The sequence below is a fragment of the Coregonus clupeaformis genome, chromosome 11 (genome assembly GCF_020615455.1).
Source record: "Coregonus clupeaformis isolate EN_2021a chromosome 11, ASM2061545v1, whole genome shotgun sequence".
In the NCBI taxonomy this organism is placed as follows: Eukaryota; Metazoa; Chordata; class Actinopteri; order Salmoniformes; family Salmonidae; genus Coregonus; species Coregonus clupeaformis.
In genome coordinates this window covers 41222667-41246700 of record NC_059202.1, presented here as the reverse complement: position 1 = coordinate 41246700, position 24034 = coordinate 41222667, and the positions used below count along the sequence as shown (strand labels likewise).

General features: G+C 43.4%; 1 protein-coding gene across 4 annotated transcripts; it reads right to left on the bottom strand.

Moving 5' to 3' along the window:
• Positions 1-1209: 1209 nt before the first annotated feature.
• On the bottom strand, positions 1210-23505 carry LOC121555291 (RNA-binding protein, mRNA-processing factor 2a). Of its 4 annotated transcripts, none has more exons than XM_041869107.2 (8): positions 22925-23505; positions 9688-9765; positions 9418-9495; positions 9101-9163; positions 8469-8619; positions 6942-7093; positions 1524-1596; positions 1210-1260 (listed from the first exon to the last, which is right to left on the bottom strand). In XM_041869107.2, exons 1-7 carry the CDS (start codon positions 22979-22981, stop codon positions 1534-1536), a joined length of 642 nt encoding a protein of 213 aa, XP_041725041.1. In that variant the 5' UTR covers positions 22982-23505; the 3' UTR covers positions 1210-1260; positions 1524-1533. The 4 variants fall into 4 exon arrangements, with proteins under 4 accessions (XP_041725041.1, XP_041725042.1, XP_041725043.1 ...); XM_041869108.2 differs by having other exon boundaries at positions 6957-7093; positions 22925-23487; XM_041869109.2 differs by having other exon boundaries at positions 9457-9495; positions 22925-23485.
• Positions 23506-24034: the final 529 nt, after the last annotated feature.

The window sequence follows — 24034 nt, the reverse complement described above, 5'->3', positions numbered from 1 at the left end:
CCAGTTTTACATTTTGTTTTACAGCAATCTCATATTAGCATCCATGTACACTAGCAGTTCTGACTGCCACTGTCAGAATAGTTCAGTATTTAACACCAAGCACAAAAAATAATAATATATACACTTCAAAAAGGATATTATTGACAGAATTTAACAGCCATCAGAAATAACACCAAATAAAAGCACAAGCACAAGGGCAGTCCTCTGTAGCTCAGCTGGTAGAGCACGGCGCTTGTAACGCCAAGGTAGTGGGTTCGATCCCCGGGACCACCCATACACAAAAAAAAAAAAAAAAATGTATGCACGCATGACTGTAAGTCGCTTTGGATAAAAGCGTCTGCTAAATGGCATATTATATTATTTATTATTATAAACATCAATTTATACAGATGACTTATTTAATTGCACAAACATGCATAAATATTCATTATTACAAAATGTACAAAAATACATGTACTCACTTTTTTTTGTGTTTAAATATACTCTGAACAGACAGATATTTTGGCAAAACTGGGTAATTAGAGGATGCATTCAAAAGTTAGAGGTTACAGACAGCTTCAGCCATCTTGGACAGGTTTACAGATCAGAGAGGAAGGAAAAGAAAGCCCAGTGCATACACTATCCATTCCGAACAACAACAAAAAAACAGCAGAAAACGAGAGAAAATAAAACGACTAAAAAAGTAACAAGACTACTTCACAGGTAACATGGTAAGCAACTCAAGCCAGGATAATCTTCACAGAAGCGAGACAAAAAAATTATGAAAACATACGTTAGGTGTCCACCGAGACCTTTCGCTATTATGACAACACAAGTGCTATGAAACGAGGACTCAACTTTTTGTTTTGCATTCTAATTCATGCCGGATACCTCAACATGCATATCGATTGATTGATTTTCTCAAGTCTCACCCACCCTCCCTCCCACACCTAGGAGAGCAGCTAGATCATTTTCTTCAGCATAGAGTTAGGTCCACTTCGAGTGAAGTCGGCTTGCACACAGTTTTAAAAAATAAGTGCAGAGGCTGTACTGTCAAAGGTCAAAAGGTCAGCCGTGGGGAGGCCTCACCTTTAGATTGTAGTCTATAAGATGTTTCCATGGTCTCAATATCCTCCTCTCCATTTTTCTGTGAGGAAAGCAACATCGGTAATGCACCTTAATGTCCATTAAATAAACCAGATTTAAATTAAATTGTTGAGTTCAGAATACCTTTACTCTGCTCAGAGGAAAAAACTAAAACCTTCAGGTACTGAATGGCATCTGGGGAGAGCAAGAGTTAATGGATTAAAACATAACCATTAATTGTTTTGCAAGTCCATACAAATTAGCCAACTGAAGGCATCACGTGAAAGCTCAGGAAATAATGTCATGGGCTGAGTCTGAAAGGGCACCACATTCTCTATTGTGCACAAATTTTGACAGAGCCCTATGTAGGCCATAGTCAAAAGCAGTGCACTATATAAGTAATAGGGTTTCAGATGCAAACATGGTTAGCTAGGCTTCTTGGGGTGTGGCATACTTACTAAACACTTTTCAGAACTGACGGGATTTCCATCCTGGTTGTGAAGTTTCAGACGCGGATGGGTACCAACGCATCTGGGGAATACAAAGCAAACAGAGAGGGCACTCCAGCAGAAAAGCCCATGCTTGGGTCATGTTCAGTGTTGAGTGTTTCTTATTGAAAAAGGTAGTCCCTCCCTGTTTCTGTCAGTTTTCTTCCATTTGATGCCTAATGAACACCACCAAGGTGACATACTGGCCTAGTATTCTGCTTGTCACCTTCCCAGTTAGACAGAAAATGACTTTCAAAGATACCAAATGCTTGATTATGCGAATATTACTTCATAAGCTTCACAGACATTTAATTGTTTCAGAGTAGCCACAAAGTATTGTGCTACTTTGAGCCTAAAAACAAGGGGATCCATTCTGGTGGATCTCCAAGTTTAAACAATGGTTTAAAAAAGTTTGGCTATACTTTCACTGACAATAAACATTGAACATGCAACTCCACACGTAGACAGCATTAGTGTCAGTATACTCTACAGACCACTGAGCTATACAGGAAAGCTACTGTATTCAGACCCAATTTCAATATCTTTCACCACATAGCCATTAGTTGTTTTCCTGTCCTCACACATCAAACTTTTATGTTCCAGCCAAGGGCACAGGGAGGAGAACACTGGACAATGCATTTGGCACTTCCATACCCTGTGGTGGTGTTGCATTCTATTCTTTCCCCCGGAACACGTCTAGCCAGAATGCCCCACATTCCTTGGGCCCCGCAGGGCTTGGGAAATAGACTTAACTATTAGTAGGGCAAATGCAAAACTAACCCAAGATCAGCATCCAGGTGCAACTTCACCCAATACCTAGCCACAATAAGGGAGGTGGTTTTACTAGAGTGGTTTTACTAGAGTAAACAGAGCTACAGGGTGTGCAGGCTTTTGTTTAAGCCAGCACTAAAAACTGCTGATCTACAATCAGTTTTGTCTTTTAAATCAAAATGAATAAGAGGGACCTGGTCCTAGATCATCACTCCTATTCTGAGACACGTTGTGATACGGGCACAGCACAGGAGGTTGATGGCACCATAATTGGGGAGGACGGGCTCGTGGTAATGGCTGGAGTGGAATAGGTGGAATGGAATAAAATACATCAAACACATGGTTTCCATGTGTTTGATGCCATTCAATTTACTCCATTACAGCCATTATTATGAGCCGTCCTCCCCTCAGCAGCCTCCAGTGCGGCACAGATACAATTTGGCTGACCCGGGTGTTTTGGTGCTTGGCTGGAACAAAAACCTTACGAAAACCCATATAGTTCTCCAGGACCAAGGTTTTTGACTACTGCGAAAATACAGCAAGGCACACCATCTTGTAAATCAACTTGTGGAATTTGGGGGCTTAGCTCTGCAGGTGTTGCACGTGACATAAAAGGGCCGTTGACCTCCCTCAGACTATATGATTACCTATGACCCTTGAGGGGAGTGACTGATGTATGGAATCCCCACATTCATCTCTCTGGAACTGTACTGTTGGCAGTTAGTGAGATTTGACTGCACATTAACCATGAAGTCTCTTTTGCAACCACAAGGAGTGTGAGCATTCAGCCATCGACATGATATACTGTGGTTTCCAGGAAGGTTTCCAATTGGTGTGTATACTACAACTATTAAGGAAATAGTTGGTGAAAACCTCAAGCATTTGCATCACCAACAAGTCAACAATGCCACGGAACAATGCCATGGAAAAACTGGGATTGAATATGTGAGTGAGAAAAGACAACTTAATTCCCTTAACCAGAATATATCGAATAACAAAGGGAACAACTACAGTAACACATCAACATACCCAAGACTTCAGGTACACTGTAGCCCTGCAGTACAGCACAGTAGAGTAGGTTAACAGGTGTATAAAATCGAGCACACAGCCATGCAATCTCCATAGACCACCATTGGAAGTAAAATGGTCCGTACTGAAGACCTCAGTGACTTTCAACGTGGTACCGTCATAGGATGCCACCTTTCCAATGTCAGTTCGTCAAATTTCTGCCCTGCTAGAGCTGCCCCGGTCAAATGTAAGTGCTGTTATTGTGAAGAGGAAAAGTCTAGGAGCAACAATGGCTCAGCCGCGAAGAGGTAGGCCACACAAGCGCATAGCGCGTAAAAATGGTGTGTCCTCTGTTGCAACACTCACTACAGAGTTCCAAACTGCATCTGGAAGCAACGTCAGCACAAGAACTGTTCGTCAGGAGCTTCATGTAATGGGTTTCCATGGCTGAGCAGCTGCACACAATTCCAAGTGTCAGCTGGAGTGGTGTAAAACTCGGCGCCATTGGACTCTGGAGCAGTGGAAATACGTTCTCTGGAGTGATGAATCACGCTTCACCATCTGGCAGTCCGACGGACGAATCTGGGTTTGGAGGATGCCAGGAGAACGCTAATTGCCTGAATGCATAGTGCCAACTGTAAAGTTTGGTGTAGGAGGAATAATGGTCTTGGGCTGTTTTTCATGGTTCGGGCTAGGCCCCTTAGTTCCAGTGAAGGGAAATCTTAACACTACAACATACAATGACATTCTAGATGATTCTGTGCTTCCAACTTTGTGGCAACCATTTGGGGAAGGCCCTTTCCTGTTTCAGCATGACAATGCCCCCGTGCACAAAGCAAGGTCAATACAGAAATGGTTTGTCGAGATACTGGCCTGCACAGAGCCCTGACCTCATCCCCATCGAACACCTTTGGAACGAATTGGATCGCTGACTACAAGCCAGGCCTAATCGCCCAACATCAGTGCCCAATCTCACTAATGCTCTTTTGGCTAAATGGAAGCAAGTCCCCGCAGCAATGTTCCAACATCTAGTGGAAATCCTTCCCAGAAGAGTGGAGGCTGTTATAGCAGCTGGGGGACCAAAACCATATTAATGCCCATGATTTTGGAATGAGATTTTCGACGAGTGGGTGTCCAAATACCATGTAGTGTTTGTGCTGGGAGGCAGAACACGGTCAACCCCTTTACCTCTTTGACCTTTAGCACACATTGAGTTATTGCCACGGCAACTCGCATGAATGCCAGAGCCAGCCTATGGATTGGTCTGCCCAGAGGGTTGGTTCTCAGGACAACCAGTCACAGCCGATTAAAGGTTTAGAATGAACAGCATTAAACATTTACAGTCATACCACGCTAGTCACCAGAGTGATGGGCCACATTCTTATAGGGCCACATTCTTATACTATAAGAAAAATAGAAAATATGATAAAATGCATGATATTTTACTTGAGACAAAGCCTAATAAATGCCTCAAGATGTATATCCAGAGGCCTTGAAAGCAACTTCATTTCAAGCATCAGATGGGCAGCCGCTGATGGGGATCCTTAATAAATATAAATACACCAGAAACAATGTGAGACAACACCCTGTATTTAATGAGATCTCCCATAACTCCATGTCTCATAGGGTCAGAGTTAATTGTGAATAAAACAAAGCTCTAACTGAGCAGTGCTGTCAAGACTGTCCTTGATCGATACTTGTTTTAAGAGGTTATAAAAACAGCAAAAACAGTGGAGGCTTGGCTAGCGTTTAACTGGACTTTATGGGCACCTGACCAATGCATAATCCAACCTGAGAGCCAATTAAAAACAGCTTCTCTCTGTTGTGATCTCTTAGCAACGATTCCCACACACAATTTTGAGGAATTTTACAATAGGAGTGAAGTGGACGGTGGTTGGACACATATTTTACGCCATTGCTGTGGTTTCTGACAGTATGCAAGGCAGGCATGTCTGTTGGCTTGGCACCAAGCCCCACACATGCACACAGAATGGATCCCCTTTGTAATGCTGACTGACAGTGTCAGGTTGTGTATCTTTAAGGATGTATAAGCACACTACTGGTGATTTGCCACATGCGCCGAATACAACAGGTTCAGACATTACAGTGAAATGCTTACTTACAAGCCCTTAACCAACATTGCAGTTTTAAGAAAAATAAGGCCAGTCGAGGCAATTGAGGTAATATGTACATGTGGGTAGAGTTAAAGTGACTATGCATAGAAAATGAACATAGAGTAGCAGCAGCGTAAAAGAGGGGGTGGGGTGGACAATGCAAATAGTCCGGGTAGCCATGATTAGCTGTTCAGGAGTCTTATTGCTTTGGGGTAGAAGCTGTTAAGAAGCCTTTTTGACCTAGACTTGGCGCTCTGGTACCGCTTGCCGTGCGGTAGCAGAGAGAACAGTCAATGACTAGGGTGGCTGGAGTGTTTGACAATGTTGAGGGCCTTCCTCTGACACCGCCTGGTATAGAGGTCCTGGATCGCAGGAAGCTTGGCCTAATGATGTACTGGGCCGTACGCACTACCCTCTGTAGTGCCTTGCGGTTGGAGGCTGAGGAGTTGCCATAACAGGCAGTGATGCAACCAGTCAGGATGCTCTTGATGGTGCAGCTGTAGATATTTTTGAGGATCTGAGGACCCATGCCAAATCTTTTCAGTCTCCTGAGGGGGAATAGGCTTTGTCGTGCCCTTTTCACAACTGCCTTGGTGTGTTTGGACCATGATAGTTTGTTGGTGATTTGGACACCAAGGAACTTGAAGCTCTCAACCTGTTCCACTACAGCCCCATCGATGAGAATGGGGGCATGCTCAGTCCTCTTTTTTTTCCTGTAGTCCACATTCATCTCCTTTGTCTTGATCACATTGAGGGAGAGGTTGTTATCCTGGCACCACACAGCCAGGTGTCTGACCTCCTCCCTATAGGCTGTCTCATTGTTGTCGGTGATCAGGCCTACCACCGTTGTGTCATCGGCAAACTTAATGATGGTGTTGGAGTCGTGCCTGGCCATGCAGTCATGGGTGAACAGGGAGTACAGGAGGGGACTGAGCACGCACCCCTGAGGGGCCCCCGTGTTGAGGATCAGTGTGGCAGATGTGTTGTTACCTACCCTTACCACCTGGGGGCGGCCCGTCAGGAAGTCCAGGTTCCAGTTGCAGAGGGCGGTGTTTAGTCCCAGTGTCCTTAGCTTAGTGATGAGCTTTGAGGGCACTATGGTGTTGAACGCTGAGCTATAGTCAATGAATAGCATTCTCACGTAGGTGTTCCTCTTGTCCAGGTGGGAAAGGGCAGTGTGGAGTGCAATAGAGATTGCATCATCTGTGGATCTGTTGGGGCGGTGTGCAAATTGGAGTGGGTCTAGGGTTTCTGGGATGATGGTGTTGATGTGAGCCATGACCAGCCTTTCAAATGATTGTTGTTCCATTCCAATCAGGTACAATCAATTTAGGATCATATTTTTATTGTGATTGATCCCAATCCTGATGTACGTTGTGCGTTGTGTATCCATGCATGTTCCTGCTTGGTTTGTGATCATATGCTAGACTTGGAGCAAGGCATGGTGAGTGAGTGAGAGAGAGTGAGAGAGAGGCTGAAGAGGCGGCAGACCCACCGGTTGGTCCCTCACCTGGGCATGGAGGGCTGCGGCGGCAGCGGCTGGGTAGGTGAAGGCGGCGTGGGGGAGCCCGGGGGCCAGCTCTGTGGTGTACAGGGGGTAAGGTGCCCACGCTTCGGGAGAGGCCGGGATCAGTGCTGTCAGGTCATCTATATGAAAAATGATATGCTCAAATACATACTCATAGTACAGTAGTAGTAGAAGTACTTCTACTTTATTGATCTCAACTTGGGAAATGAATTTAATGCCACAAGCACCAGCAATACACAATGTACAGAGACCGGACAAAAGTCATCAACATACACATGGACAATGTTAAAAGACACAAAGGGTAGTTGGATATGGGGCAAATGTAATGTCTACTGCTCTGAGTTGGGGAGGGGGGTCATGTTCACTAGGCCACAGGGTATCAAAAATGTTTTGGAAATTAAAAGGACAATTTCAGGTAGTATCTCACCATTTTAAAGCATGTTCTCCCTTTTGATGCCTATTAAACATGCCCCAGGACTACAGTCATGTTTAAAAAGTTGGAAAATGTCACTTTCCCTCCGGATTAGTGATTTAACAGAATATGATGCATGAAATCAAGTTCACCACCCAATTGCTTACACCTGTGCAAATATGTTAGATCAGTGATCCATGAAGAAGGGCAGAAGGATGTACTTACATTTACATTTTAGTCATTTAGCAGACACTCTTATCCAGAGCGACTTACAGTTAGTGAGTGCATACATTATTTTTTTTATATATATTTTTTTTTCATACTGGCCCCTCATGGGAATCAAACCCACAACCCTGGCGTTGCAAACGCCATGCTCTAACAACTGAGCTACATCCCTGCCGGCCATTCCCTCCCCTACCCTGGATGACGCTGGGCCAATTGTGCGCCGCCCCATGGGTCTCCCGGTCACGGCAGGCTACAACAGAGCCTGGATTCGAACCAGGATCTCTAGTGGCACAGCTAGCACTGCGATGCAGTGCCTTAGACCACTGCGCCACTCGGGAGACTCAAAAACAGGGTCCATGTCCCGCTACTCTGAAGTGGCTCCTATCCCTGTGCCTTACTTCTCGATTAGTGGGGATCCGTCATGAAGGACAGGAGCCGATATTGTTTCAAGTGTGGATTTCACAGTGTTTTTGGGGGAGCAAAGTGCAGATGCATGTGTGTTTGTGTGTGTTTGATTAAAAACCCTGGAGCTGCAGACCAATCAGTGCCGACGAGGACCCCTCTGTAAGTCCTGGGTCCGGCAATCGTGTTGAATTTAATTGGAAGTGGAACATTGTGCACTACATAGTTGTGCCTGACCAGCCTAGACAAACTACAGGGAACTGAAGAAAGCAACAGAACAGAAAAAAATCTACTTGAGGTGTAGAGGGGAATTAGTTGATTCAGCATTGTCTGTAGGGTAGATTCTAGAAGGAAAGGGAAAGCAAGAAAGAAAAAGGGAGGGGGAAAGAGAGGACGGGAAAGGGTTAACCTATGTGCGCGTGGTGAGTGTTTCTAGGGTGCAGCCATACACTTACATGGGTCCCGTGCAATGAAGTGTGCTCCTAGAGCTGGGTGGATATTTGTGGGGTTCGGTGTGGCCATCAGCTTACTCTTTGCCATCTTCGTGTTGGCTTTAGCGAATTCTAAGCGCAGGGTCTGGGGACTCTCGGGGTCAAAACGGATCCCCTAGGGAGAGACGGGGAACACCGTAAGGGGAGTTGAGGGGACGGTGGAGGTGGGGGGAGGGACTATACTCTGCGAAGAGGTGCAAAGTGCTCTCTAGTATGTGCTCACATGCATGCGGGTAAACCCACTGTACCATGGTAACCCTTCACTAGAGCCCCATGAAGAAAGCACATGGGGAGAGTGGGAGGGGTGTGTAGCGCTTCTGAACAATATGGAAAGGGAGGGCTTTCGGGTTGACATGACTACATTAGTTGAACCATAGAGGTCAAATATATCACAGCAAAACAGCCATCCTGTCGCATTTCAACTGCATTATGATAAGTAGACAATTGAGTCGTCTTCCTTAGTGGGCAGTCGGGACCCAACAATCTTGCATATTGAGGTCACGTTCAACATTCAGTTCTTATGTAGAGGTTGAAAAGGACTAATAATTAAGTTGTAGCCCCCACGTCCGCCTACTGACGGCTGGATGGCTGCTTACGTTTAATGCGTTTTTCGCTGCTTCCGCGCCGGTCCGGTTGTCAAAGGAAACAAACCCGACAGGCTGGAAGAGAGAGAGAGAGAGAGAACAGAGCATCAGAGACAGTAAAGGGTAAGACAGATGGCCCTTAGGTTGGCTAAAGGGTATACTCTGTTACATTTCTATATTCAAACAACCTTAGTCTGTTAGTCGTAGTAATTAAGTAATAACCAAAGAAAAAATATAATATTTAGAGTAAAACATAATTTTAAAGGTCTGAAATGGCAAGTCTACGATATGTACAAACAACTGCAAGCATCCTGACCATCCTGACTTACCTTGTACCTCTCATACCTTGGATATGGACATAATCTCACCTGCTTTGATGTCAACTTGATGAGGGACCCTTCATAACCCTGCAAATGCAAGTCAAACCCCAAAACGGCTTGTAAGTCACCATAGAAATAGCAAGAAGGTAGTACAATATGAACACCAAGCTTGACAAGATGGACACTTATTGAGCATGTCAATAAGGTGCGTTAGGAAAAAAAGATACACTAAACAAATCGTTCACTGACATTTCTTGACAATAAGAGATGATGGTCTACCTTGAATGGTCTGAAGAGTAGGTAGAGTTCCCTTGGCTTGATGTCAACAGGAAGGCCGCTGACAAAAAGTGTTCGTACCTTGAAACGAAAAAATGCAGACTTTGAGATGCATGCTACTAAAAAGGTCCAATTAGGTTAAGATAGTAGGGCATTAAAACCCAATTTTATTCAAATGTGAGAGAAGACTGGTTAGTTTATATAGACCGTAGTTATTTAGTCAAGAATGTCCTTTAAAATGTATTTGTTTCGCCCAATATGAGGTCAAATCAAAGTTTATTACGTACACAGATTTGCAGATGTTATCGCAGGTGCAGCTAAATGCTTTTGTTTCTAGCTCCAATACCTAGCAATACAAAACAATACACACATAATCCATAAAGTAAAAAATTAAGAAATTAGGAAATATCAGAACGAGCAATGTCAGAGTCCAAAATATAAATATATATATAATGGTGTGTATAGACAGTACGGACAGTATTAATAGAAAAGGTGTGTACTGCACTAGTTATATAGAATGACCCATGACTAGAATACAGTATATACATACAAAGTGGGTAAAAAAGTATATAAACATTATTAAAAAGTGACCAGTGTTCAATGACTATGTACATAGGGCAGCAGTCTCTAAGGTGCAGGGTAGAGTACCGGGTGTAGCCGGCTAGTAACAGTGACTAAGTTCAGGGCAGGGTTCTGGGCAGAGGCCGGCTTGTGGTGACTGTTTAGATAGAAGCTGTTTCTTGATAAAAAATGGTATAACAAAAATGATAACAATGACAGCCTGATTCAAATATTAATTCAGAATGATTCCATTATGACCAACGTGATGGCATGTGCTACCCAAATCCGCCTCAAAATGCCCACAGACAACGTGCCTGCTAGAATGCGCAGAACCGCAGCCCTCTATCGCCACACAATGGAGACCAAAGTCGTGACACCCGAAGCAGGAGAACTCAGGTGGATTTGCAAATTATTTTACGCAGTGGATCTGGTGTAATCAGAAGTGGAGAGAAGATTCGACCAGGAAGGGCTAGGAAGCACAACTCAACTGGATGCACAGTCCTTTGACCAACAAGCTCTGTCTCACTGCAGCGTTAAACGTTCATCCACGTTCTCCAAAGTTGCTCCAAACATCAAATTTCATGTTTTTGTTGCTCCTGCTCTGTATCGTTAAATTTTTCCAAGCGTCAAATTAAGGTTTGAGTTTAGGCACTCATTACGAATGGTTAAGGTTTGGGATAGGGTTAAAACGCCCCCCCAAAAACAATGTCCATGACTGGGATCAAATACGTAACCTTTTCATCCAGATTCATGGGATTACGTCTATCCAGGTTGCTTCAACTCTGGCCCAACTTCACCCACAAACGAGAGGTCTCTTCAGAGAAGAAACCCTTATCAAACGGTGTCCCTGTCTTCTCGGAGAGGACGTTCTCCACCCTTCGCCGCCTTTTACATTCCTAAAACAATCTTTCCAACGACATCCTTGTCAGATTGGCATACAGAAGGAAAATCTCAGATTTTTTTAAATAAAGATGAGCATTATATTGTTAGATTATACGAGTAACTCTGATAGGCCTAAAACATTCTTCCTCACCTCAAGTTCAACTGTCAGAGTCAGGTAGAGCAGGGTTTCCCAAACTCGGTCCCCCTCGAGATATAATGGGACCCAGCAGTCTAACTTAGGAGAGTTCGAGCGCATAAGAGAGCAGCCAGAGATACAAATATGGTGCAAAATTACGGTTTTTATTTACACTGCACTCCAGTGAAAATAGTGCAGGTGAATAGTTCCAGAAATGGCACGGAATGAATCCAAAAAATAACGTTCAGGTAAGTTGTCGAACAAATGGACAAAAATGACAAACAGCAAAACAAAATCAGTAGCAAAAAGAAGCAACCAAATAGCTACAAAAGGAAGACCGCTTATAAAGCATGTAACAGGCTATAGAAAAACTCTGCGAATTTGTTGGAGAACTAAGTAACACATGTTACCTCAGACAGCTCTACAGATTATGACAAAGAACGGGCATATACTGTATATACCCACAGTATCAAGAGCACCCAATTTAGGGGAAACCATACCAATGCGCACTTTCAACAGGCGCATCAATTGATCATTGTTTTAGACTAACGTAGACACAGGGAGTCTGGAAGCAAGTGCAGCGTGAGTTTAATGAAAAAGAACATGGAATGAATACAAAACAAGTGAAGCTAAGTCTAACAAGGAAAACATAACCAATTCTACCTGAAGAGTGACGCTAGGGAGTGCTGGATAAAGGGGGAGTAATCAGGGTAGTGCTGGTGTCCAGGTGTGCCTCATGAGGCACAGGTGTGCGTAATGAGAGTTGCCAGGTGTGCGTAATGGTGGGTTGCCAGGACCGGTGGTTAGTAAACTGCCGACGCCGAGCGCCGGAGAGGGGGAGTAGACATGACAGAATGTCGTCCAACGGAAAACACCACTCCTCTGGACCGTACCCCATCCAGGCCACCCCACCAGGTACTGGAGCCGACCCCCACGACGTTGGGAGACCAGAAGGGATACGACGGTATAGGCGGGACCTCCCTCGACGTCCAGGGGAGGCGGAGGGGTGTCGTGGGGGACGGCCTCAGCAAGAGACCAGGAACCACCGGCCTGAGGGAGACTCGGTAGTTAGTGGGGAGCTGTAATCTATATGTCACCTCGTTGACCCTCCGGAGAACCTTGAACGGCCCCACAAACCGGGGACTCAGCTTCTTACAGGGCAGGTGGAGTGGGAGGTTCCTGGTGGAGAGCCAGATGCGATCCCCAGGATGGATCACAGGAGCCCCACTGCGGTGGCGATCCACCTGCTCCTTCTGGCGGCGGATGGTGCGCTGGAGCCTCATGTGGGCATCGTTCCAAACTTCTTCTGTGCGCCTGAACCACTCATCCACCGCAGGAGCTTCGGTCTGGCTTGGGGTTCATGGAGCCAAGGCCGGCTGACAACCTAGAACACACTGGAAGGGAGTCAGCCCGGTGAAGGAGTGACGCAATGAATTCTGGGCATACTCCGTCCAGGGAAGGAATCGGGCCCACTCCCCTTGCCGGTCCTGGCAGTGACTCCTCAGGAACCTCCCCAGCTCCATCCTTTCCACCTGCCCATTAGACTGAGGCCGGTACCCAGAAGTAACGCTGACATTGACCCACAGCTTCTCCATGAAGACTTTCCATACCCGTGACGTGAATTGGGGGCCACGGTCGGAGACGATGTCCTCCGGAAGGCCATAGTGCTGGAAGACCTGCTGGAACAGTGCCTCAGCGACCTGGAGAGTGGTAGGGAGACCAGAGAGGGGGATAAAACGGCAGGATTGAGAGAATCTGTCCACAACCACCAAAATGGTGGTGAAACCAGAGGAGGGGAGATCAGGGACAAAGTCTATGGACAGATGTGACCAAGGCCGCTGAGGCACGGGAAGGGGAAGTAGTTTAGAGGGCTTGTGGTAGAGGGCCCTCTGCTATTTGAAAGTGAATCCTCTCGAGTGTTGTCGAGGTGGTGGAGGACCTCATCCATAGTCGCACACAGTTGCACCAGCTGATCGTGGTGTTGGTGGAGTAGGTGTCCCTGTTCGCGGACCGTCTGGTGTATAGGTATGTCTCTCTTCTGCTGCTTCCATATTTTTGAGGTAGTATTCTGTTACGTAGACACAGGGAGTCTGGAAGCAAGTGCAGTGTGAGTTTAATGAAAAAGAACATGGAACGAATACAAAACAAGAGACGCGTCTAACAAGGAAAACATAAACAATACTACCTGAAGAGTGATGCTAGGGAGTGCTAGATAAAGGGGGAGTAATCAGGGTAGTGATGGAGTCCAGGTGTACCTCATGAGTCGCAGGGGTGCGTAATGAGGGTTGCCAGGGGTGCGTAATTAGGGTTGCCAGATTTGCGTAATGATGGGTTGCCAGGACCGGTGGTTAGTAAACCGGCGATGTCGAGCACCAGAGAGGGGGAGCGGGAATAGACAATGAAAGGAAATCAAATAGACAGACTTCGACACACTAAACACACCAAAATTGCTCCAGTTACTGGCTAAGCAATACAATTAATAGTTTCAGAAATATAATAATTAATCAGAGGGGGAACTAACCAATGCAATGACAAATTGCGTAATATGCAGGGAGGGGGGATGGGCGTGCGTTCTAGAAACACTGCGCGCCCGACACCGACAGAGCTCTCAAACAAACAGCTATTGTAATTCATGAAACTCGTAAAATAAAGCACATTATTTTATAAACAAATGAAATAATCCTTGAGTCTGTATTGCCGTTAGCAGTACAAACAAATGGTGCACTCAATGTTAATGCAAAAGCAGTAATGGAGTTTAGACATTTACATTTTTTAAATTGCCGCACATGGGGAATGGAGAACGGTGGTTTGACATGATGAGAGAGCAGTAGAGAGCTGCATCATCGCACAAGCCATTGTTTATAGGGAAAATACGAGCAGGATATTATTTAAGTGATAATGCCCGAGAAGCTGTTGTTTGAAGGATATATTGGCATGGGTGTTGTTAGGCCCGAGACGAAATCCAAACACCGCCTTCAAGGGCATTATCACTTTTATACAACGGGTTACCAACATATTCAAATAATGATTGACATATTTTCATTAAAAACGTTATTTTGATAAATCTATTCATACCATTTCATCCTTCCACAAGATATAGTCCCGACACTAATCTAGAGTTGCTACCCAAACCGGCTGGTCGTTCATTCTATAGGTTCAGTTACCAGAGACGTGACCCAGTCTTTCAGTCTATTTGTTCTGTATCTATGGACAGATACAGTCGTTCGTTCTAAATGTTCCATTGCCATACTGGCTGGCAACATTCTTATCCCTTGCTTGCTAGCTAGACAACTATGGCTAACTTACAGTCACGTTAAAAAGAATAACAGCAAAGTAGCTGCATTTGCTTAAGCTGTTTTCTAGTGACATTTACTTGGATACATCCATAACAATGAGCTAATGAGGCGCAATTTTGCCTGGCATAGAAAATGTGCTCACTCATCAGGACACTGTAATTCAGAGGAGCTAGCCAACAACACAGCTACAGTGACAAAATCACTTCAAACTGAAGTTGGAAAGACTGCAAACTAGCTGCCTGCCTGTCTGTCTCGTCCCAACACGTTCATTACTATGGGACAGCAGGAGATCGAATTTGAATATTGAAACAATGTTGCAAATGTCGGAGAGACATATAGCAAGGTTTATACAAATCTCCGCTGTTGAAAACTAAATGTTAGTCTAAAAGAAATGTGAGATAATGTCTAGATGCTTTTATAATGGAGATCAAGTTTATAAGTTGCCTGGCTGGGCTGATGAGACAGTGGATTACGCAGTCAGATGGAACAGAGTAAATAGGCATTTTAATGTCATAGATTTAGCCGGTGGTAACTTGTGGAATAGACACCAGCTGGAATGTGTTTTTAACCAATCAGCATTCAGGATTAGACCCACCCGTTGTATAATCACGGCAAACACAACATTACAGTTGGAACTTAATTTGGCCAAAGAAAATGGCTCAACAGAATGAAACTTAACACCTGCGAACTGGTTTAAACATTCACAAAAGTTTTGAATAGGCTATATTGCAGCAATTACCAAGAAATGCTAGTGCCTACCTTACCCAACAAATGACAGCAATTATAGGCTAATAATGTTTATTTTACAACAGGCCTACTTTATATACCATGTTAAATTTGGTAGTGCCAACGTTCCTCATCTTTGTCCATACAATATTAAAACTTGTCCATATGGAGGACATTCCCCTTGTAGGCTTTTCACTACAGGCCTATTCTCCAACATTTGTTTTAATTCAATGAAATATACAATGAGTATACCAAACATTAGGAACACCTTCCTAATATTGAGTTACGCCCCCCTTTTTGCCCTCTACTACCATACCCTGTTCAAAGGCACTTGAATATTTTGTCTTGCCCATTCACCCTCTGAATGGCACACATTCATACAGTGAGGGAAAAAAGTATTTGATCCCCTGCTGATTTTGTACATTTGCCCACTGACAAATAAATGATCAGTCTATAATGTTAATGGTAGGTTTATTTGAACAGTGAGAGACAGAATAACAACAAAAAAATCCAGAAAAATGCATGTCAAAAATGTTATCAATTGATTTGAATTTTAATGAGGGAAATAAGGGGAGTGCTCCTAATCTCAGCTTGTTACCTGTATAAAAGTCACCTGTCCACAGAAGCAATCAATCAATCAGATTCCAAACTCTCCACCACGGCCAAGACCAAAGAGCTCTCCAAGGATGTCAGGGACAAGATTGTAGACCTACACAAGGCTGGAATGGGCTACAAGACCATCGCCAATCAGCTTGGTGAGAAGGTGACAACAGTTGGTGCGATTATTCGCAAATGGAAGAAACACAAAATAACTGTCAATCTCCCTCGGCCTGGGGCGCCATGCAAGATCTCACCTCGTGGAGTTGCAATGATCATGAGAACGGTGAAGAATCAGCCCAGAACTACACGGGAGGATCTTGTCAATGATCTCAAAGCAGCTGGGACCATAGTCACCAAGAAAACAATTGGTAACACCCTACGCCGTGAAGGACTGAAATCCTGCAGCGCCCGCAAGGTCCCCCTGCTCAAGAAAGCACATATACAGGCCCGTCTGAAGTTTGGCAATGAACATCTGAATGATTCAGAGGAGAACTGGGTGAAAGTGTTGTGGTCAGATGAGACCAAAATCGAGCTCTTTGGCATCAACTCAACTCGCCGTGTTTGGAGGAGGAATGCTGCCTATGACCCCAAGAACACCATCCCCACCGTCAAACATGTAGGTGGAAACATTATGCTTTGGGGGTGTTTTTCTGCTAACGGGACAGGACAACTTCACCGCATCAAAGGGACGATGGACGGGGCCATATACCGTACTGATCATGTCTTTGTCAGGGGGCAAACGTACAAAATCAACAGGGGATCAAATACTTTTTTCCCTCACTGTAATCCATGTCTCAATTGTCTCAAGGCTTAAAAATCCTTCTTTAACCTGTCTCCTCCCCTTAATCTACACTGACTGAAGTGGATTTAACAAGTGACATCAATAAGGCATCATAGCTTTCACCTGGATTCACCTGGTCAATCCATGTCATGGAAAAAGCAGGTGTTCTTAATGTTTTGTATACTCAGAATTCAATGAATATATACTGTATATTCCTCCTAATATTGTACAATCTGTGTCTTTTCATTGACCTGGGCTATTGTTTACATTAATAAAGAACATGTGGTTTGTATTGCTCATATTTTGTCACTGTCAGAGTAGCCACTCATTTCGGTCAGTTGTGTCATATAAAAAAAAGTTTAATAACACACAGACCCTGCTAAAAAAAAAAATCCCCATGTGTGTAAATCGTAAAAATGCGTCTGCTCAACACGCAAATGCGATTATAGATGCATGCAATGCTTTATTATGAAGGGGATTTTTTCTCTCTCACCCCAACTCAAAACATCTTCCCGCAGCCATGAATGTGTAATGCTGAGGTGGTAAAGTAAAATACATATGATCTCATTGCGGTTTGTGAATACATTTTACAAGTGATTGGTATGTGCAATATGGTGAAACTTTCACCTAGCAGGTGGAGCTATTACAATTTCTTACACTTGTTAAATCCTCCCAGATCTCCACAAGTGCGTAAGGTCTAGGGGTCAATTTGGGATTGGCCCGTGGTAGACTACAGGTACTGAAGCCTTATCGAGATTGTCCCCCACTCTACAGGTATTTACAACAGTAAGCCCAATCAAACAAGAGCAGTAACACTGGCTGACTTCATAGCACCTCTTCAGGACAGGTCAGAGGATGTAATACATTATCACAGGAATACGGAACTTTGTTTCACCATTAAAACACAAGCATAATGAACTGAAATGTAGGTCTTAACTTTGAAGTAAGAACATGAAACCCACACCAAAATAAAGAGTTGTATTCATCCAATTATTCTATAGTCACTACATTGGCTTTTGACACAAAGATCCAAAATGCATATAGGGCCTATAACATTTATTTGAGCAATGTTGCAACAGCTTCAGCACAAGCGGTAGCTTGGACTCAAGCTGAAAACAACAACATTGTTATACTGCCTAATACTGGAGCAGTGGTATTCAAACTTTTTCACCGGGGACGCCATTTTTTTAACCAGAATTTCTGGGGACACAGTTTTTTGGGCCAGAATTTCTGGCAGCCCATCCCACCCCAGATCTAAACAATCTTAATATGTACATTTTGATTTTAACATTAACAAATAACCTTTAATTCGTTAAATTTTTATAACTTTAATACCACTGTACTGCAGAGCTGCCATTGGTCCAAAGCAGCACAGTTGTATCATTGTAGGTTATACGTTCAATGGCCCAGACTGGGCAGTAAACAAGCTGATTAAACAATGGTAAATTTTTTACCCAAAATGATCCCCCCTCTGCTAGATATATATATATATATATATATATATATATATATATATATATATATATATATATATATATATATATACCCCCTTACTGTCATATCACATTAAAGCCACCATCTGTAATTCATTTTTATCCAAACACAAGTCGCACCACTTTTATGCTATACAGCTGAGGAATGGGGCTGGAGAAACTACTCAAATTCATAGATATAGCTATGGATGCAAGCACTGATAGTCCATGAGGTCATTTTGAAGCTATATATTTATATAAAATGTTACTAAGGCAATGTTTACAAACAATGGAGTAAAAACGTATAGTCCAGTTTTTCATGGGGTAATAGTTGTACTATTTTAAAGCTCATGAGGCACACAAATTATATTATTCAAGAATCGATGGGTATATTTTTTCCCCCAAAAGTGCAGTAGCCTCGAAAATCCATAAAATATGCAGTATGCAGCCAACTCATGCTTTAAAATGAAGTAGGGAAATCAACATTCAGCAATTAAGCTCTCAATTATGAAGGGAAGACTGAACATCCCACAAAGGATATCGAAATCCAACCTTTTTTTCTGGAAAGATCCAAAGGTCAAAGGTGACGAGTAAATCGATGGGATTCACACAGAGCCCTACTGTTTGTAAACAAGATTGTATGTCCTTAAGAGACAATTAAGTACCTTACTGTAATAGATTTCCATTTAAATAGGCAAAAATAGCTTTTTACCAAATCAAATTTTATTTATCACATGCACTGAATACAGTAAAATGCTTACTTACAAGCCCTTAACCAACAATGCAGTTTTAAGAAAGAATACCACCAAAACATTTTAATAAAATAATACGACATAAAAGTAACAAATAATTGGTAAAGCATGGCGCTTGTTCGAACCCTGGGACCACCCATACGTAAAAATGTCTGCACACATGACTGTAAGTCACTTTGGATAAAAGCGTCTGCTAAATGGCATATTATTATTATTATTATTATTATTATTATTATTATTAAGTAAAAATAACAATAGCGAGGCAATATACAGGGGGTACCGGTACCGAGTCAATGTGCGGGGGCACCGGTTAGTCGAGGTAATTGGGGTAATATGTACATGTAGGCAGAGTTATTAAAGTGACTATGCATAGATAATAAACAGAGAGTAGCAGCAGCGTAAAAGAGGGGTGGGGGGGCAATGCAAATAGTCTGGATAGCCATTTGATTAGATGTTCAGGAGTCTTATGGCTTGGGGTAGAAGCTGTTTAGAAGCCTCTTGGACCTAGACTTGGCGCTCCGGTACCGCTTGCCATGCGGTAGCAGAGAGAACAGTCTATGACTAGGGTGGCTGGAGTCTTTGACCATTTTTAGTGCCTTCTGACACCGCCTGGTATAGAGGTCCTGAATGGCAGGAAGCTTTGCCCCAGTGATGTACCCTCTGTAGTGCCTTGCGGTCGAAGGCCGAGCAGTTGCCATTCCAGGCAGTGATGCAACCAGTCAGGATGCTCTCGATGGTGCAGCTATAGAACCTTTTGAGGATCTGAGGACCCATGCCAAATCTTTTCAGTCTCCTTAGGCGGAATAGGTTTTGTCGTGCCCTCTTCACGACTGTCTTGGTGTGCTTGGACCATGTTAGTTTGTTGGTGAAGTGGACAACAAGGAACTTGAAGCTCTCAACCTGCTGCACTACAGCCCCGTCGATGAGAATGGGGGCGTGCTCGGTCCTCTTCTTTTTCCTGTAGTACACAATCATCTCCTTTGTCTTGATCACGTTGAGGGAGAGGTTGTTGTCCTGGCACCCACACGGCCAGGTCGATGACTTCCCTATAGGCTGTCTCGTCGTTGTCGGTGATCAGGCCTACCACTGTTGTGTCATCGGCAAACTTAATGATGGTGTTGGAGTCGTGCCTGGCCATGCAGTCATGAGTGAACAGGGAGTACAGGAGGGGACTGAGCACGCACCCCTGAGGGGCCCACGTGTTGAGGATCAGTGTGGCAGATGTGTTGTTACCTACCCTTACCACCTGGGGGCGGCCCGTCAGGAAGTCCAGGATCCAGTTGCAGAGGGAGGTGTTTAGTCCCAGGGTCCTTAGCTTAGTGATGAGTTTTGAGGGCACTATGATGTTGAACACTGAGCTGTAGTCAATGAATAGCATTCTCACATAGGTTTCTGGGATAATAGTGTTGATGTGAGCCATGACCAGCCTTTCAAAGCACTTCATGGCTACAGACGTGAGTGCTACGGGTCGGTAGTCATTTAGGCAGGTTACCTTAGTGTTCTTGGGCACAGGGACTATGGTGGTCTGCTTGAAACATGTTGGTATTACAGACTCAGACAGGGAGAGGTTGAAGATGTCAGTGAAAACACTTGCCAGTTGGTCAGCGCATGGTTTGAGTACACGTCCTGGTAATCCGTCTGGCTCTGCAGCCTTGTGAATGTTGACCTGTTTAAAGGTCTTACTCACATCGGCTACGGAGAGCGTGATCACACAGTCATCTGGAACAGCTGATGCTCTCATGCATGTTTCAGTGTTACTTGCCTCGGGTATGTACGTACAGTGACTGTGGGGATGACGTCATCGATGCACTTATTGATGAAGCCAGTGACTGATGTGGTGTACTTCTCAATGCCATCGGAAGAATCCCGTAACCTATTCCAGTCTGTGCTAGCAAAACTGTCCTGTAGCTTAGCATCTGCTTCATCTGACCACTTTTTTATTGACCGAGTCACTGGTGCTTCTTGCTTTAGTATTTGCTTGTAAGCAGGAATCAGGAGGATAGAATTATGGTCAGATTTTCCAAATGGAGGGCGAGGGAGAGCTTTGTACGCGTCTCTGTGTGTGGAGTAAAGGTGGTCTAGAGTTTTTTTCCCTCTGGTTGCACATTTAACATGCTGGTAGAAATGAGGTAAAATGGATGTAAGTTTCCCTGCATTAAAGTCCCCGGCCACTAGGAGCGCCGCCTCTGGAAGAGCGTTTTCCTGTTTGCTTATGGCCGTATACAGTTCATTGAGTGCCGTCTTAGTGCCAGCATCGGTTTGTGGTGGTAAATAGACAGCTACGAAGAATATAGATGAAAACTCTCTTGGTAGATAGTGTGGTCTACAGCTTATCATGAGAGACTCTACCTCAGGTGAGCAAAACCTTGAGACTTCCTTAGATGTCGTGCACCAGCTGTTGTTTACAAATATACATAGACCGCCACCCCTTGTCTTACTAGAGGCTGCTGTTCGATCCTGCCGATACAGTGTATAACCAGTCAGCTGTATGTTATTCATGTCATCGTTCAGCCACGACTCGGTGAAACATTAGAAATTACTGTTTTTTATGTCCCGTTGGTAGGATATTCGTGCCTGGAGTTCGTCCATTTTATTATCAAGCGATTGTAAGTTGGCCAATAGTATCGATGGCAAAGGCAGATTCGCCACTCGTAGCCGGCTCCTTACCAAGCACCCCGATCTCATTCCGCGATATCTCCTTTTCTTTCTACTGTGAATGATGGGGATGAAGGCCCTGTCGGGTGTCTGGAGCAAATCCCTCTCGTCCGACTCATAAAATAACAATTATTCGTCCAGTTCAAGGTGAGTAATCGCTGTTCTGATGTCCAGAAGTTATTTTCTGTCATAAGAGATGGTAGCAGCAACATTATGTACAAAATAAGTTGCAAACAATGCGAAAAAACACACAAAATAGCACGGTTGGTTAAGAGTCCATAAACCGGCAGCCATCCCCTCCGGCGCCAAAAACTATCAAGCAAGAATTTTGCTAGGACTGTCTGGGCGTGGTCTGTGTGGGGAGGGGAAAACTGAAAACTAGCTGTTATTGGCAGGGAGGTTTGGAACTCTTTCTTATTGGTCTATTAACCAATTTACCGCATGGTGATGTCACCATGGAAAGCCGAAACTTCCGCCCTTGCAAACCTGCTGATTAGAAGGTCCCATGTAGATTGTATTTTCAACCAGCAACTAACAGGAAATAATACTGATAAAAAATGTTCACACTTTTACAGTGTTAGTTTCATCAGCTGTTGTACAATATGATACAAAACACAGTAAAACATTGACTTTGGATGCACTGGTCCTTTAAGTATTGTTGCCTTTACAAGATGGGTAAATTGTAACTCACATTGAAGCAATTTAGACAATATTTGGAGTTATTGTGCACGCCTTTCCCAAAAGGTAGGTAACAACAGGTGTGTCAATCCACTGACAGCCCTAAACAAATGTGATTCTAAAAGTCAACACGCTTTAGGTTACTTGCTCAATAATATCGTTATCCAATACTGACCTGATCAAAAATAAATAAACATCAGGCTTGTGTTAAAGTGTGTGAAGAGTACGTTCTGAGCAAATCAAGAAAAAAAACGTAGCTTCATTGCCTACTATCTAAACCAACATTTGGATTTATATCGCAATATGTCAGGCATACAGAAGTCTTGTTTTCAGAAGTTTCACTTTTTATTATGGCACAACAAGACTCGGAAGGCTTTAGAAAATAGTGGGCAAAGGTATGCCCAATGGCCATGACGCATGAACCTGATATCCGCAAACTCTGGGATATAATGAATATGAAGACAGGACCTCGCAGGCAACTTTTTACAATTGAACAAACTATATAGGATGCAAAGTAGCTGGGCTACAAAGGAAGATCCATGCGTTACAAGTTTACACCCTATGCAAAACATCAAAGTCTGAAGTTTTAACATGTAATGTAACTTCTTGGAATCCTCAGACCTGGACAAATAAATCAATGCCACTGACACGCTCAATAGAAATGTGTTTAACAAAACACCAAGGACTAATCTTCCCCTTACCTCCTCTTCCAAGGATACAACATTGTTGTTCGGCTCAGAATCAGATTTGAGATTCATTGTGTCACTTTTGCGCTTCTTTGTGTAATAAAAATGTATGTTTTCCCTGTCGGTGGATTTTCCCCTGAAGTGCTTTAAAGTGGCAGAAGAAATCTTGGTGCCGTTTCCTGAGACTTCAGAAAGGGCTGGCCAGGTGAAGCCGTGCTTGAATGCCAAAAGTATCCAAGGAGGTACTACAAAATAAAAGTAAATAAACTAAAGGTGAAATAGTGGATGGGTGCACTGTGAAGGTGAGAGAAAGGGAAAAAATAAGTGCTCTTGTTTGCCACTTGCTCACATCAGGCACATTTGAGTTTAAATGAAATAAGGAGGAAAATAATTGACCTAGTAAAAATGTAAAGGTGAGGCGTCCACGCAGTTGTCCTCTGCTTTCCAATTTGCTCATCAATGACATGAAAATCCAAAGAGAATGAGTTGCAATCATTTCTGATAGCTTTCAGCTGGTCCAAAAAAGCCCAACCCCCTCTACGACTTCATCCCCGTCTCTATGGGAAACCTCCTGGCCAATCCAAACTGTTGTCCAAATTTCACTCATGTTTTATTGAGATTCCATGTCTTTTCATCACTTGGTTCAAGTAGAAACTTGAATAACGCTTATCATTTCACTCATACTGTGTTTTCAAAGCCTACAAATGGGATAAGGCCTACAAATGTTTACTGAATGATGCCAAAATTATAATCTATCATTGGGCTACTGTGAGCTTTTTTTGCACAAAATGATGAAATGCTTCATCCAAAATGGGAAAATAATCATCTCTCCTATATTATTGAATACTATTACCAATATTATAACAAATGAATATTTACTGTAAATAATAATGATAATTATAATGTTGATATTAATATTTTAGACAACTAACTACTTTGTGCTGAATTGTTAAATTGTCCCCTTTCTGATGGCAGAGTAGGCCTTTGTAATATGTGTATGTGTTCCTCTTAAAAAGAATAGCGCTTAGATTTAAAGAATAATGTAGCTAAATTTAAGTTTTATCTTTTGCAATTTGTTTTTAATGCTATTCACAAAAAGTAATGCTCTAATTGTATAATTCTATA